This window comes from Spea bombifrons, chromosome 1 (genome assembly GCF_027358695.1).
Source record: "Spea bombifrons isolate aSpeBom1 chromosome 1, aSpeBom1.2.pri, whole genome shotgun sequence".
Lineage (NCBI taxonomy): Eukaryota > Metazoa > Chordata > Amphibia > Anura > Pelobatidae > Spea > Spea bombifrons.
In genome coordinates, this window is record NC_071087.1 from 91,895,058 (window position 1) to 91,911,272 (window position 16,215).

The following is a 16,215-nucleotide window of genomic DNA, read 5'->3' on the forward strand; positions in this document are numbered from 1 at the left end:
ATACATATTCATAACCAATATTCATTCATCTGCTCCTTCTGCCCATGGATGTTCCGTGATGGTGTGCTGCCCAATCGGGGTACATTAAGAGAATGACAAGTGAAGGCGGGACTATATGACGCAGAGCCAATAAGTCTCTCCTGCAAATTTCAAGCCCGTGTCCTGTACACATGAAAAACGAATAAAGCTAGATGACACAGTGCACGATGACGTCAGAACCTCGGAAATAAAGAATAAAAAGCCGGATATAAACAGACTTTTCTTCTGAGGAACCCAATCGGCGAAACGTGTAGAGAATAAGTTTATTCAAACGTTTTAATCTTTTTTAATTCTTTTAATACCGTATTTGCTCGATTATAAGACGAGGTTTTTTTCAGAGCAAATGCTCTGAAAAATACCCCTCTTCTTCTAATCGGGGTCGTCTTCTAATCAGACCTCAAATAGAGGTCTGATTATGAGACTAAGATCCAGATCCCCCGCACCGCTGCAGGGGACCTGGATCCTCCTGTCCCCCCCCCATTTAACACCCCCCACACACACACTTACCGGTGCTTCCTGCTGTATTGCCGGGGCAGCGGCTTGACGTCTACGCGATCCGCGTAGACAACGTCCGCTGCAGCCGGAAGGAGGTGTGGCTAGCAGCGGGGGTTGTCTGCGTCCGTCGCGCAGACCTTACCCGACTGTCAGAGATCGGAGTTCCCCGCACCGGTGCCCTCACACACACACACACGTTTCCATCTTTGTTTTCCATTTAACCTACTAAAAGGGCAGTCATACCCTTTTTTCAGGGATTACAGAAGGAATCTGTCTGAATCCAGCTGTGACCCATTCGTGCAACTGACACCCAACCTACATGACAGTACAAGACACAAAACACACAAAAAAGTGCTGTAGAACACAATTTCAATTTGTGCTTGCCCATGTTCCATTTTTCTTCAATAAATTATTCATAATGTTGTTTTGCTACACTCACATACCTTAAAATGTCAAAATACATTGTCTGTCACGCTGTCAACATATCCTCTAGGCAACAAAGACCCACTAATGGCTGAACAGCAAATACAGACAGGCACAATCTATAGGCCAGACCTCTGGTTTTCCCCACATCTTCCTCCCTTGCATAGTACGCGGTGTGCCTCTCCCCAGCCACAGCACATAGGGCCCCAGGATGAGGAACCAATGGCAGCCCTTATAATCAAGTAGGCACAGGTACTCATTCTCAGTATGGAAGCCTGAGGTGACCTCTGAAAATAGAAATTAAGTCATGTAAGAGGAGGCGGGTGAGAGCCAAAAGGAGGGGAGGGAGATACAAGGAAGGGAGGGAGAAAGAGTGAAAATAGGGAGGGAAGAGGAAAAAAGAGAGGGAGAGAGTGGAAGGAGAGGAGGGAGACAGAGCAAGCAAGGGAGAGGGGGCCATGGAGAAGAGGGAGAGAAGGGAAAGAGAAATATGAGGGAGGGAGAAAGAAAGGGGCAAAAAACATTTTTGGGCATGTCATTTCAATGACGGCCATATATGCTAATTAAATGTATTAGACTCTGGATAACTTGATTTACACACCAGGTTCCCGTAGGTCTTTCAAGATTCCATAAACGTTACGTGACTTTTTGAACTACAAAGTGTTGATGTTTGTTTCATATTCCAGTTTATCTATGCATAAATAAATGATAAATGTTTTGAAAAGAAAACGATTTGGCACTGTAACATGAGAGATTCCTTTTAAGCATACATAATTTATAGATATATTTTAATTATAAATTCTACATTAACTAGTGAGTCTACTCATTAGAGTCTACCACATGGTATAGGTTACCAAAACTTATTCAAGATAGTAGGCCTTTAAATATGTAGGCCCATATACTACTTTATCTTCCCTAGCAACCACTGCCTTTTAATGCTGATTTTTCCTTAATAAAACAGGATAATCAAACAACACAGCTGTCCTTTACCCTTAGCTGCTCATGGAAATCAATTGACTTATTACTGACACTAAATATTTTACAATCTGGGTTACAATTCTACAGTCATGCCCTTTGTACCAAGTATAACTCTTTTAATAAATTCTCAAAATTAGTTTTTCAATGAGGCAGACATGCTGAACAAATGTTCAGCCAACTTTACTGGCTTTTATTCTGTAAATGTAAAACTTTATATACACTTGAAGTATACTAAAAGCTATAATCATCTGTTTTATAGGAACTGAGTTCTATTTTTTTTTTTAGATCCCATAGTTAAAATATATAATGGAGATACAACCATTTATCTAACTATATAGTTAATGTTGTTATCAGTGAAGATATAAATATAGCTACTAAGATTTTGCATACTTTCCAAGTGTCCTGTATTGTGTGGGACAGCGGGGATCATGGTTAAAGCTGTAAAATCAGCATTGTTCATGCTTATGCAGCACAAGATCCTAATTGTAACGCTGACACAACCACAATGCTATGTATTAAGGCATTCTCATATCCTGGCATTCTCCTTCAATACATCGCAAAGAGGCTATGCCGGTAAGGTAGGATGGTCCTGCCCCAGCTAGTTGAAGTATATTCCAAGTGATTTAAAAAAAAAAAGTAGTACACCTGGGTGACCAGGAACAGGAAATTAGGGAAATCACAGGGACATAAATATAAGGTAACACATAGCCAAATTCATTCCAGTGGTTAAGACCAAGGAATATAGTTGTGAGGTGATACAAAAGGTTCACAAAATGGGGGAGAGCTTTACAAAATGGGAAGTGGCTATAAGAAAATAGCAAAAGCATTGAAAATGCCCATTTCCACCATCTGGGCAATAATTAAGCAGTTTCAGTCAACTGGAAATGTTATGAATCAACCTAGAGGAGGTCGTCTGTTTATATCGTTTTAATGCACTGTGAAGATGATGGTTTGAGTTGCCTAAAGGATCGCAGCTGGAGAATTGCAGAAGTTAGTTACATCTTGGGTCAGAAATTATCCAAAAGTACAATCCAACGTCATCTGCATCACCACAAGTTCTTTGGAAGGGCTTTACAAAAAAACCCGCTCAAAACCAACTCAACAGTCAATTTGGATCAGGTTCTATGGTCAGATGAAACCAAAATAGAGCTTTTTTCCCTGCCATGGCCACCCCAGGCCCCTGACTTGATCCCATAGAAAACCTGCGGGGTGAACTGAAGAGGAGAATCCACTGGCATCAACCTTAAAATTAGAAGGATCTGGAAAGATTCTGAATGGGGGAATGGTCTCAGATCCCTTCCCGTGAATTCACCAATCTCATCAGGCATTATAGGAGAAGACTCAGAGCTGTTATCTTGGCGAGGAAGGTAGCACAAAATATTGACGAAAAGGGTGCCAATAATTTTAGCACACATATATTTAACATTTTTTATTTTTTTGATAAACCTGTGTTGTGTTTGCAATTGTTTGATATCCATGAGAGCAGAGTATTTTACTGTATTGTTTGAAGAAAAGATCAAAAGGTTAAACTCTAAATACGAACCTTCTTTGATCATATTTACTAAGGGTGCCAATATTTGTGAAGGGTACTGTATTCACATTTGCTTGTGTATAAATATAGCATATTAACATATATAGATATTTCTATAAAATATTATGTAGCATTCAATTTCTATTTTTCATCAGGCACATCTCCATCTTACTATGCGTCTGTCTGCCTTCTCCCTCTGGCCTCTGAACTACAACAATATTTAACCTACTATCATTTAACCAATTTTCTTTCTTTAAACTCTATGTTTAATCCTTCACAATCCAGTTTATCTACACAACACTATACTACGACAGACCTCATCAAAATTACCAAAAATCCATTCACTGCTTATACAACAGATCACTTCTTGCTTATCCTCTTGGACCTTCAAGCACTTTTGATAATTCTCTTGCACACCCCCTACATGGCTCTCCTCTGCTTTAAATCCAACCTGTCTGTACTTTTAGCATCTCAATCTCTGGCACTTCCCTACCATGCTCTTTTGGTGTACCTCATGGCTCCATGGTTCTGGCACCTCTATTCTTCTCTAGCTATACCTCCTCCCTCAGACAACTAATCTCATCGTTTGGATTCCACTACCACTCCTTTGCTGATGATGTTAAACTTACACAATTTAAACAACGAGAAGATACACATATAACGTCCTGTGCATTTCATATAACTTATTTTATGCTATTCTAAGATTGAAGACTTTGAAGACGCGTATTTATGCAGACCTGAACTCAAAAAAGTGTCTGCTTGCATTTAAACCTACCTATATTCCAGAAGTCCATGCAATGCTCAAGGTGTCAGGACATGATTTCAGAGTGATGCGTGAGGTGTCAGAACATGTATTATTTGACTGATAAACATTACGTTTTGTGACACTGTAGTCCCATTGCACTTTGGCAAGTGGTAAGGTGAGAACATGCTTATTCATTGAAAAAATGTTGGATTCTCAGGAAATGTTTCCCATGAGAACCTGTGGTAACAATTACTGTAAAATAATTGAGAACTGCTAGGAATAATCACAAGGACACTGGCAGTGTGGAAAAGAATCCAGGGATCAAATGAAGCTGCATTCTTCAAGGTCAACAGGGAGATTGTTAAGAACCATCAGCAGGTATACCCCACTGATCCTGAGATAGTAATGATGAAATACTCCAAATGAGACATTATTGTCTTAATAGATGACCTATCAACCTTTTGGAGGTGTGAACCTTTGCTTTTATAATTTATACATATATATGTATATATATATATATATAATTGTTATATTAGTCATTCTTTTCCAAGAAATCAGTGATTGCTACATCACTTTAAAAATAGTAGTGTTACGAAATAAGAAACATATTGTATGTATTACAAACAGTGCTTATAAAATATGTACTACAAATTTTAAGTCTATGCCAGAAATGCCCTTTATCGTCATCATTTTGCTGTGTTTAATCTTCGAAATAGCATCGGATTTCTAAGCGTGCATTTGAAAATACACACTTTAAGTGCATTCTGTTAGTCAGGTTTCAATGGCTAACAAATATGTAGCAATAACAGGAACCTGTATCAGCAAGTGAAACACTGATGTATTTTGAGTCACCATTTGTTTTCTTTTATTATTAAAACGTTTGTATCATACAGTGAAAAGTGTGCCTTGGAGAAAACAGCTTGTAGTCTCTTGAAAAGAAATTAATTCTCTATCGCCTCTCGTAGGTTGGAGCACGGGCAGTGTAAGGGAACGTTATCACTGACACACATACAAGCTCAATAAGAAGGATACACTTTACTTAACCTGGTTGCAATTTAACAAACACGTACAGTATACATGAACGGTATAAAAAAACTACGCTGAATACTTATCAATTTAAACCGAGAGTAGTACGTAAAACTCAGTGACATTTTCCCAAAAAAATGGTCATCAAAAAATTCCTCAGCTTTTCTCAGTAAACATTAGTGTTTGACATGTGTAACTTTAAATTAAAAAAAAAAAAAGTATATTACTGGTTTCACAAGTATTTTCCGTATTTAATCACTGTGGACCCAAGAAGAAATATAATCAGTCTTTCCCTTTTGGGCAATGTTTTGTTTGTTTGTTTGTTTTTTTTAACAGTTCTTTTGCTAACAAAGTTAAAATTTCTGCCATCAGTGTCAATGTAAATACTGTCTTGTCTGCTAGCAATGCATATATTTGGAATCAATATCAAGCATCGTACAATAGGACAATAAGAGGAACAAGAGAAAGGACACATATGATAAATTCCTTTGGCAAACATGAGACATTTGCTGCATACATAACAAAAATAAACCAAAATCAGGCATAGGTATGAATACAAATGGATTAAGTAATTTAACAAACATGGTATTTTGAGATTCGGCATTCTAGATACAGGAAGATATTCCGATACGTATCTCTGAGAGTTTGTACATTTGATAGAGGTATTAATTGGAGAGTAGAGAATCAGGCTGCGCCGCAGATATCCTTCTCCAATTTTGGCAGAACACTTAACTTATGTAAATATCCTTCTGCCGGGACAGTTTGGGGTAACGTAAGCTGCCTGTGTGGCTTACCAGATCAGGCGAAATGCGTAAACAATGAAAACACATAAAGGTTTCAAGAAAAAAAAAAGTGCCTTGCGCTTTTGACTAATTTTCTAAGTGTTGCTCTCTGTAAGATCCCTCTGGACAACAAGAAACATTTAGCTCTCATTTCCTTCTTATGTTTCCACTGCAACAGGAATGTTTTCCATCTGAGGTCAAGCACATGCTTCTCTTTCTTTGTAAGTGCTCTTACTCTTGACCTGTGGGTGTGGGCTGACCAGTGATGTGCAATGAGGTCACAAGGAACTGCTGACCATCTAAACTCTAATCGAACAAACCGGCCCTTAATCTGTGTGCCTCCATTCCCAGTCCAAACACAAATGAAGCAATCCCATGACTGCTTTAGCCTGTTTCTGGTAATATAAACATCAAGGGACCAACATTGGCTGGGCTTTCTATCAGGGGAAGTTAGGGGAGCCACCTGGATCCAGTTAATACAATAAGGTCAGGGCTTGTAAATTTGGGATGTAATATTAAAATCCTTCACTGCCAAGATGGCTTGCCACATATGCATTAACTCTGAAGGGAATAGCTCAGAACTTCTGGAAAACTTAAAGAGGCAACAGCCTCATCTAAACTTCATTTTTTGTGGTTAAGAAATCCTCTTTGGCACATGTACACTAGTTAAGATGTCCTTGGTGTTCCCCTTGGAATGTTAGGAATAGTCTATGAATAATTACAGGTCAGAACATAAGATCTCTTAACCATATTTAATGTGCACATGTAGCTTGAATTTTAAACTCTCTCACACTGACGGATGTGGCACAGAACATTTAAGTACATGAAAAACTGAAAGAGCACCTTAAAAAGATTTCTGCAGCCTGTAAGTGTCCTTAAGGAAGGGTCGGTAAATTAAGATTAATACCAGTGTTGGTATCATTTAACACTGTACTTCCTGCAACATAAATTAAAATTAAGACTATTCTGAGCCATAGATAGAGGATCAAACGAGCATCACACATATATGCATTTTTGTGGCATGTGAAAATAAGTGTAATAAATACACTGAATGCAGTTTGTGATTTTCCGTGACAACTGATTGGAGTCCAGGAGAAAAAAAAGATCTGTATTGTTTTTCTGTAGTGTTTGATTTTAGCTTTAACTTTTGTCGACCCATAGAATATGGCTTGCAGCTTTACAGAATTTTTAATGAAATCTAGTGACATGTGCAAAGTCGGCAGTTCTTTTTAGCATCTCGAAAAACTCTTTAATACTTTTATTTTGGCAATCATGCTCTTGCGCTGACCAGCTTTTTCTCTTGCCAAAACAATTGAAGGATATGGCATTAATTACTCATTCCAGTACCTAAACAGGTTTCAGCAATGCCTGGAAGCATACTTTATTCAGCACAGAAGGGTTAAAAATGAAGGATATCATTACATATCCTTAGTGTTCGGGAGAAGGGGGAAAGTGCATGACTGCTTTTATGTAAATAGTACAAAAAAAGGAGGGAAAAAAGTAAGTCCATTGTTAGCACTGTAAGCATGCAACACCAGGGTATCTCTAAATCTAGCGGGTAGTTAAAAACATAGTCATGTTTCAGGGTCTGTGCTGCAAAATGTACATTAAAGCTAAAATGAATGAAAAGAGCTAGCTAGCAACCAAACTTCCTGAACACAGCTGCATGTAACTGAAACAAGCAAAAAATAGTCCACGATCACTGATACCAACTGATATATATACAGTCCACGTTGGGGGCTCAATATTTACATGTGAATCTGCCATGCTTCGCTTCTTCCCCCAAAATACAAGTAGAAGAAAGGTGTGTTGTTGTTTGCTTTTTTATTTCATTTTTTTTTATTTGTTTTGTTTTCATTATGTTTCTTTCTTTTGCAGGCAACAGTCACTGGGATATTAAGACAATATCTTTGGAATTAACCAAGGATTCATTCCATAGAAAAATGGGATACACCACTGAAAGTTTGTTGAAATTTCTTTTGTGTTTTTCTTTTTTTTTTTTCTTTCGTTATTCGTTTTAAGGGCTGTTCACCCTAAGTGAAAATAAAAAAGCACCTAGTGTTTGTATTTTTTCTTTTTGTTAAAAAAAGAATATATATATCTAGATTTATATATATTTATTTATATAGATATATATATCATACACATACATTTTAATATATGTATGTATATATATATAAATATGGAGCAGTTCAGGTGTATCATCTGTGATAAATGGAAATTTGCAGAGTCCATCTGGAAGCTATTCCAGAGAAGTAAAAGGAATGTTTTTATGTAGGTTAGGGTTTTGACTGTGCCGATTTCGGCTGCGTACAGAGGAGAACATCATGTTGCACCCAAGAACTTTACACTTATGCATCTCTCGCAAGTGAACTGTCTTGTAGTGGACCCGCAAGGTCCCTTTGTTGCTGTACATTTTGTGGCAAATGTTGCACATTATACCACCATTGCTCATTGCAAAATTATTGTATACGGAAGATTCCATTACATCAGTCACTTGTCCCATACCAGCAGCGGGAGCATCAGTTTTAAGAGAGGACTCCTCACTGTCGCTGGCCCCATCAATGTCATCCAATAGGATGCCCTCATCACTGCCCATATCAGACTCCCTGGAAGAATGGATGCTGCTGCTGGACTGCACGCTTGAAGTTGTACTCAAATCTAGGACCATGTAGTCCTCTGCTAGGCTCCGTCCATAGCCGTTCATGTGGGAATCCTCTGTACCAACTGGTGAGGTGGTATCTTCTCTAATATCAAGATCCATGGGATGTTGACCTCCATAGATCTTTGCCAAGAACTCATCACGGAGGTTGGGCTGAGAGGAGTCCAGCCCCATCTCGTCCAGTTCTTTGGTCAGCAGTTTGCGGTGGAGGTTAATATTGGCACTATGTCTAAAAACAGAAAAAAAAAAAAAAATATTTAAAATTAAGATACATTACAATCGTACATCAAACATGCTCTGAGGTCTTTTGGAAATGGACTACAACTATATCATCAGAGCCTAAAATTAATTTGTTTCTGTACTGCTCAAAACATGATTTAAACGTGTTATCATCACGGCTCATCTACCAGCTCTGTGTGTGTATCTGAACTGTGCCTCATTTAGTATTTGGACAATTAATCAGGGCGTATTTCAGGATTTGTTTCAAAGAAGGGGAGTGCAGAAAATAATGTCTAACAATATTTGACCACCATAGCTGGTTAAGACTGCAAACTTACACAGTGACTACTAGGACCGTTGTGGGAACATGTGCCACACATCTAAAAATATAAAGTTACTAACATATTTTCTCGAGCATATATACTAAACTAACATAAAAACATTGACATTTTTCTCTAACAGAAACGTGCATTGTCCTGTGGATTCTATTTACTATACAACATAGATTTAGGAAAATGTTTCCAAGTTGCTTGCTATAAAATCCTTTACTGTCTGATGATTAAACAAACATTATGTGGCATGTTAGGTATACAAACAGTTATACTTACATATACAAGCATTCCTTTAGAACAAGCATCTAATGGCATGCAACACTACTCATGCAATATGCACATGCAATTCACTTAAAATAGAACGCAAACAAAAAACTCAAAACTGTTTCATTTTAAACACATGCTTTCATAAAAAAATGACACCATATGTGTGTATGTATGCATATGTGCTCTAAAGTGTTGAAACAATATACCGAAAAAAACTACGATCATGGGAGGTGAGCTGACTCGCTGATATGACGTAAGAAACAGAAAGTAAAATACACCAACCCTAGCACTGCATCAGAAAGTATCGTACTGGAGGGATGAGGCAGAAGCGTCAAAGGGGACAGACTTGTACTTAAATAAAGCAGTTTTATAAAATGTTGGATTAATACGGTTTACAGTATTTTAGTTTTGTTTGCCATGCTCTGCAGCGAGTAAATGAACTCTAAGAATCATAGAACAGAATATGGCATAAATCAACAATTGTACAAAAGACTCCCCAGTTGGACACAAGTGCTTCCCGAAGATGGCTTGTGAAAAGAGAGGAGCCCGTGATTGCCACATTGGGAAGGGGATGTTTTCTTTTATCCCGTTCTCACCCACAGCAGTTAAAAAAAAACCTACAATCTAATTAGATGGTATAGCCGTCTTCTGTTTCTGTCAGCTCAAAAAGCGTGCAGAACTGCACAGACGAGATCTGTACAGCAGTGTCCCCTTCCCTCTGTCAGCAGTAGTGCTTACTTCTGCTAATATAATTACATTGACTTTTATTCAATTAAGTCCCATCTTAAGGGAAGAAGAGGTGGGGGGGACATCTTTGCCAATTGATTCAGGTGTAACACAATAATAAAGATGAACTCACGGCAGTACATTAGCTCTGCTCCTCATAACTTCGATACAAGAGTTCATTCATAGAAGTCGATTTCCATTACGCCACCTTAGTTGAAAAAGAATTGATCCCTGGCTCTCTCGTCACTCCTTAATCTACTGCACTTCTATTTAATAACCTAACACAATACAACATATGCAAAAAAATAATGGGCCATAAAAAACAAGTTTGCATGCGACAAATTATTTAATTTATTTCCTTTTGCCTGCATGGACAAGATTTCTATTAAGCCACCAGGAAAGGAGACATTAATTTAGTTGTTAGACATATTTACTGTTATTATTGTGTGAAGCTGTCAACAATAATCTGCAACCAGGCACATTATTTAAGATCAGAAAACTGATACGGTGGAGCATTTATGTGCCGACAGCAGGCATGGTGAACTGTGATCAAAGGAGCCTACACTTTAACTAGAGTTACAAAACAGCCATGAATGTGATTACGAGAGGCTGACTTTCTTAATATCTCTGATCGCTAATCCAAAATTCAGTCTCTGCCACGGAAGAAATTAAGACAAGTGATTGTCCAAAGAGTGTTATATTTAGGGATAATATTCTATGCACTGAAATCTAGCAATGACTTTAGAAATTAAGATTGTGAATCCCTTCTTTGAGGTTTGTGGTCCAGTAAACAGTTTGTGCAATGCCCTAACCTTTAACCCCTAATCTTAATATCAGGCCACTAACTAAAGCAGGACATCTAAAAGCAGATGTGTCACTTTTCCAAATTCAAAAATATACACATACAAAAGAGTAGATCAGCAGATTTATCTATCTACAAATATAGATTAAAAAGGGGTTTATTAAGTAAAAAGTAAAGTAAACAGATTTATATTCAGTGAAAATATGGAAGGCATGGTTCTAGTAGAGCTAATTACCAAGCTTCATTTTATGTTAGAGAGCGATTACCGCCAACAAACTGTATGTTTTCCTAAGAATTATGTCCATTGAATTTAGAAACACATCAAACAACCGCAGTACGTAATGACTTCATGGGAACATGCCATTACCACACGGAGCATCTATTCTGCACACCAGCCTTCTGATGGGCAATGCTAACAGGCCTTATGAGCGCGGCTCTCCCATTGTTCTGCTTTAACCTAATGAAGTGCAAACTTCTGATTAATGGAACACTTCCCTTATCAGTCACCTTATTGGCAGATAACCAATAGCTATCTCTTAATACAAATTAAAGTAGCATACTGGAACCACTTTCTACACTTATTTCCTCCAATTACCCTATCATTCTTAAGAACGTGTTGAAAATATAAATTAAGCAAAATCTACTTACTTAATTAACTCTCTTTCGAAATAGAGGTTAATCAGTCTCAAAAAGATCACTATTTTTGTATGTTTTTCCAAAATGAATAAATAAACGTAAACTTTTTTTTTTCTTTTTCTTCTCTATGTTGCACTATTGGATAAGCGTACAAATGTATGGTTTCCAACATCAGTGTTGTAAATTAGCGATATATGTGTACCTTTTAGATTAGTCTATAGTACAACAAATTACATGTTATTGCTACCATTTAGAGAAAAAAAGTCTCTGCTTGTTTGTAATAGACATCATTACAAATGCACTGTACCCAGAATTGCAACTGAACTTAGAAGTCACTGTTTGCATATGCATGTCTAAAGAAGATGTTCTATCAAGAGGAACCTGAGTTCTAGATCAATTCAGTAGGAACTAGCTAAAAATTCTGAAGCTCAAAGTCAGGGGTACACTATTTCATGTTTTATGACAAACGCAACTAAATTCCCATATGTACCAATTACTTTCCAAAGCCTTGTCGCATATAATGGTGTCCATACGGACACTGTATATCCCTACTCCAAATTCCTATAGTTTAGTTACTATAGTTCAGTTTACTATAGGTTTTCCTGTTGTTTTACATATGTAGTGCTTCTACAGCATTCTAATTGAGCATGATATGTGCTACGTTTTTCAACACTATGTGTGACTATACATGCTGAGAAGTCAAATGTCATTGTGCCACAAGAACTGGCACTACGTACTTTAACTCTCCGGACATCTTGCTCTCCCTGTCCAACATGAACTTTGATAAATATCAGTCCCAGAAGTTATTTATTTGTTCTGTCCTGCCTCTTTTTGATTTCACCTCCATAAAAATGTGAGCATCTCCATACTGGCCATTTAAAGGCAGATGTATTTTTAGAGTGTGCAAACCTATGCAAGACAACAGTTTTTTACCGTACTGTTCTACTACGGTTTGTCCAGGGCTGTAGGAAGGGTGAGGCTAGAGAGGCACTCACCTCAGGCACAGCTACGAGGGGGCGCACAGCCGCCTGATCAGCAGCTGCAGCCTGCAGGGCTGGTTGGGCAGATCACAATCTCTAATTTCAGACCTTGGCTTCTGTGCTCTGCATAAATAGCCGGTGCATAGTGATTAGGGAGCACTAAAGCAGAGGTCTAAAATGACAGACCTCACGCTTCCATAGGATGGAGGATGGAAGATGAGAAAGGTAAGAGATGGGGAGAAAGGGGTGTAAGGGCAGTGTATGTGTATAGATACTGTATAGTATATGTGTGTGTTTGTGAGCTTGTGTGTGTGGGGGGGGGCAGGTGTGTGTAAGAGCAGAACTTTTTTTATTATGTTAACACTTCAGAGTAGCATGGTTCCCCATGTGATTTTCTTTCAAGCTTTGCAGGACAAGCATACACATGTAGCCAGACTCCACACAGTTCCATTCCACCTCTCAGACCGTTTTTACAATAAGTATTTGTAAGCTGGTGTGTTTATGTAGGTGCATATGTGTGTCTAAAGGCAATGTATGTGTATATGTGTGTTAATGGGCAGGTGTGTGTCTGAAGGCAGTGTGTATGGTCAGGTGTGTGTAAGGGCAGTGTATGTGTATATGCGTGTTAATGGGCAGGTGTGTGTAAAGGCAGAGTGTATGGGTAGGTGTGTGTATGGTCAGGTGTGTGTAACAGAATCTACTAAACAAGTGATGTATAGGGTACAAAATCAATGATATATTATATTTGTTTTATGTAGAACAATAGCTCATTACTAAACACAGACACAAATAGGCTGGATTGCATTCCTTATAAAATTATATATATCTTCAGGTCCTGCTGATTCTGTTACGTGTAGTCTCCTTTCCGTTCTGTTATATGAAGGAGCTCTGATTACAGTATTGCCCCTTAAGATTTTGAGAATTAGCGAGGGAAGCTAGCGTAGGTTGAGAGGCTAGCTACTGCTTTTCCCAACTTCAAGGAAACACCTCTAGAGTGACAAGTGTATGCGGAGAAATACGTGCAAAAATAATTACAGCCGTAGAAAAAAATAATAATAAAATATAAAATAGAGAGGTTCAAACAATCAATTTAGCAAGCTTTAATCTTATGAAAAATTATATTTACCCAGTTACATTTCTAATTTTCCCACTGCCCCAATTGCTCCTTCATCCGCTGGGTGCAATCCGGATGCTCTGCATTGAAAACAAACAGAAACAAACCACACCCGTAACTCTGGAGGCATATCCTTGGCTTTTCAAAATCACTGATAATGGGGCAGATTCAGAAACCCAGATTTATCAAAGGCTGCTAAATTCTAGTACTCCCCAGTCCTCCTAGGCACCATTTCTCAATGAATTTACTGTACCAAATGCAGGGTTTATGGATTGAAATACCACAAAGACACTTGACTGTAAGTGGCTAATGCTGAATCAGAAAACATCAAAGAAATGCATTCACACACCTTGCTATTAAAAGATTCAATATTCTGTGTGTTTGCAGTTTATTCTGGTTAGAAATAAGTAGTGATGAAGGGGCATTACAGGGAAGACATGGACTTCTTTCATGGTTTCTCTAAACATGGGATTGGGTTCTCCTATGGCCGCGTTCTCGCATAACGTTAGGCCTGTAAGCGATGGTATATATAATGAAAAATTATCCTAATTTCACTGTATACTAAAAGATTTTTCTGTAACACTCATTGGACAATATAGGTTAAGGGTACTAAAACTCAGCACTCTTTGATAGTAGTAAGCCATGTGTGGTCTAGACAGTCACACAGCAGAATGGACGTCTGAACGGTGGTGCAAAAATTGTGACCACGCTATAGAGCTCGACCAATCTGCAATGTGACTTGGAATTGGAAAAGAAATCTGCCCCAGGTTTAAACATGCAAAATATTTTCTCAAATTTGTTAATGCAATACATTACCCAGAAGATTAAACATATAATATTTTGGGTGAAATTCATCAAAACATGCAGTATACAATTGAGTTTCTTTAAATACTTAGTAGAGTACAAACAGCCAACATTTCTACAAAAATAGACTTGTAATATCGCTGAGAGACTGCTAAAATGAAGTAAAATTCCAGATTTTATTTTTCTCTGAAAACAAATTAGAAAAATGTCAAACAGTCATGGATGTGTTGCTTATGTACAAATGGCCTTGGGCTATTTTGAATGATTTCCACTTATGAGTGTAATAGGTCTCAAATATATATTTGGATGGAAGCAGCATAAGCACCAGGACAATAAAATAGCCAGAATAAGTAAAAATAATGTTAATTTAAAAAAAAAAAGCCTAACCACGGATGCGAGTGTTTTAACATTACTTTTGAAAAGTGATTGATTTCTCATCACTGCAATTAGTAAAGTCTGTTACTAATTATTTTATATTCCCATACTGCGGTAGGAAATTGCCAAATTGATATTCTATTTTACTCTTAATGGACTCCACCCACAATGCAAACTACATAAAAATCAACACATTATTTCATTGTGATCATATGCCATATTTATAACACAAGCATCAAAGCTAACTGTATGCTTGTGTGGATGTAAATAGCATATTATGTATATGTGCATGCGTGTATGTATATGTGTATATATATATATATATATATATATATATATATACACACACACACAAATACATATTTTTAATAAAAAGGAAAAATATGAATGAACAGTAATAAGTGTACTATCCAGGCACGGGGGTTGATAACACGGGCGAATTAAAGATGAGGAGACCAGCCTATTTACATCCCCTTCAATAAGAAGCAAATCATTCAGGCTGGTCACGAAGACAGCTCCTTCAACACTCAAATTATACACTTGAAGAGATGTTCCCACCATGTCCTTTTGGGGTTTGACTAATTTACTGCACAGATACTGCATGTCTGTTGTAATAACAGGTAGGATGCATTGGGCTTGGCCATTTATCTGAATTAGACTTCTTTGTTCAATTCACAGTGAATTATGCTGCCTACTCTGCTACTCCTTTTTTTCCCACCAGTCCTCGTGTTCCTCTGGGACACCCTAATGTGGCAGGCAAACAAAATTGCCAGTCTTGTCTAGTCAACATGGGGGGATTCTCCAGAGAAGCCATTTAACTTTGCAGAGGAAGCAATGTATTAATGTGCCTGTCCCAGGATTGTTAATCATCTTCAAGCAATATCTCCCCCACAAGATACCATACGAACATATTAATCCAAAAAGGTTTCCAACATTTATCTTCTTAACTTCTGCAGGATTTCATAGGTGACCGCCTTGCAGTCAACCATCATTTCAATGAGATTAGTTGGTAAAGATAATGTAACAATCTTTCTTGTAATGAGTCTAAGCCAGCAATAGTTAATGATCTTGCATTTGAGATGCAGACATGGTGCTTAATTTTACCCTTGATGTGCCATTGCAGGGCTCAACATATATATATATATAAAATACAGTAGAATGTATTGCAAAGTATTTAATTAAAAATCAAAGATCACAGAAGGCCTTTGGTAAGAGGAGACAAACCTCCCGTAATCAGAGGAATGTTCTAGGTACAGTATAGAGGGGATTGTTTTTGGAA

At 37.8% G+C, this 16,215-nt stretch overlaps 1 protein-coding gene across 2 annotated transcripts in view; it reads right to left on the reverse strand.

Annotated features, from left to right (window-relative positions):
- Window positions 1–5,052: 5,052 nt before the first annotated feature.
- The window catches only part of BNC2 (basonuclin 2), a 233,752-nt gene continuing 222,589 nt past the window's right edge, over window positions 5,053–16,215 (reverse strand). Inside the window, exons 6-7 of one of the 2 annotated variants that reach the window (XM_053465891.1) lie at window positions 13,770–13,837; window positions 8,778–8,910 (exon numbers count right to left, since the gene is read on the reverse strand). In XM_053465891.1, coding sequence (XP_053321866.1) covers window positions 13,774–13,837 — 64 coding nt within the window. In that variant the 3' untranslated portion in view covers window positions 8,778–8,910; window positions 13,770–13,773. Of the gene's footprint in view, window positions 8,911–13,769; window positions 13,838–16,215 lie in introns of both variants that reach the window. The other variant, XM_053465890.1, reaches the window with a different exon arrangement.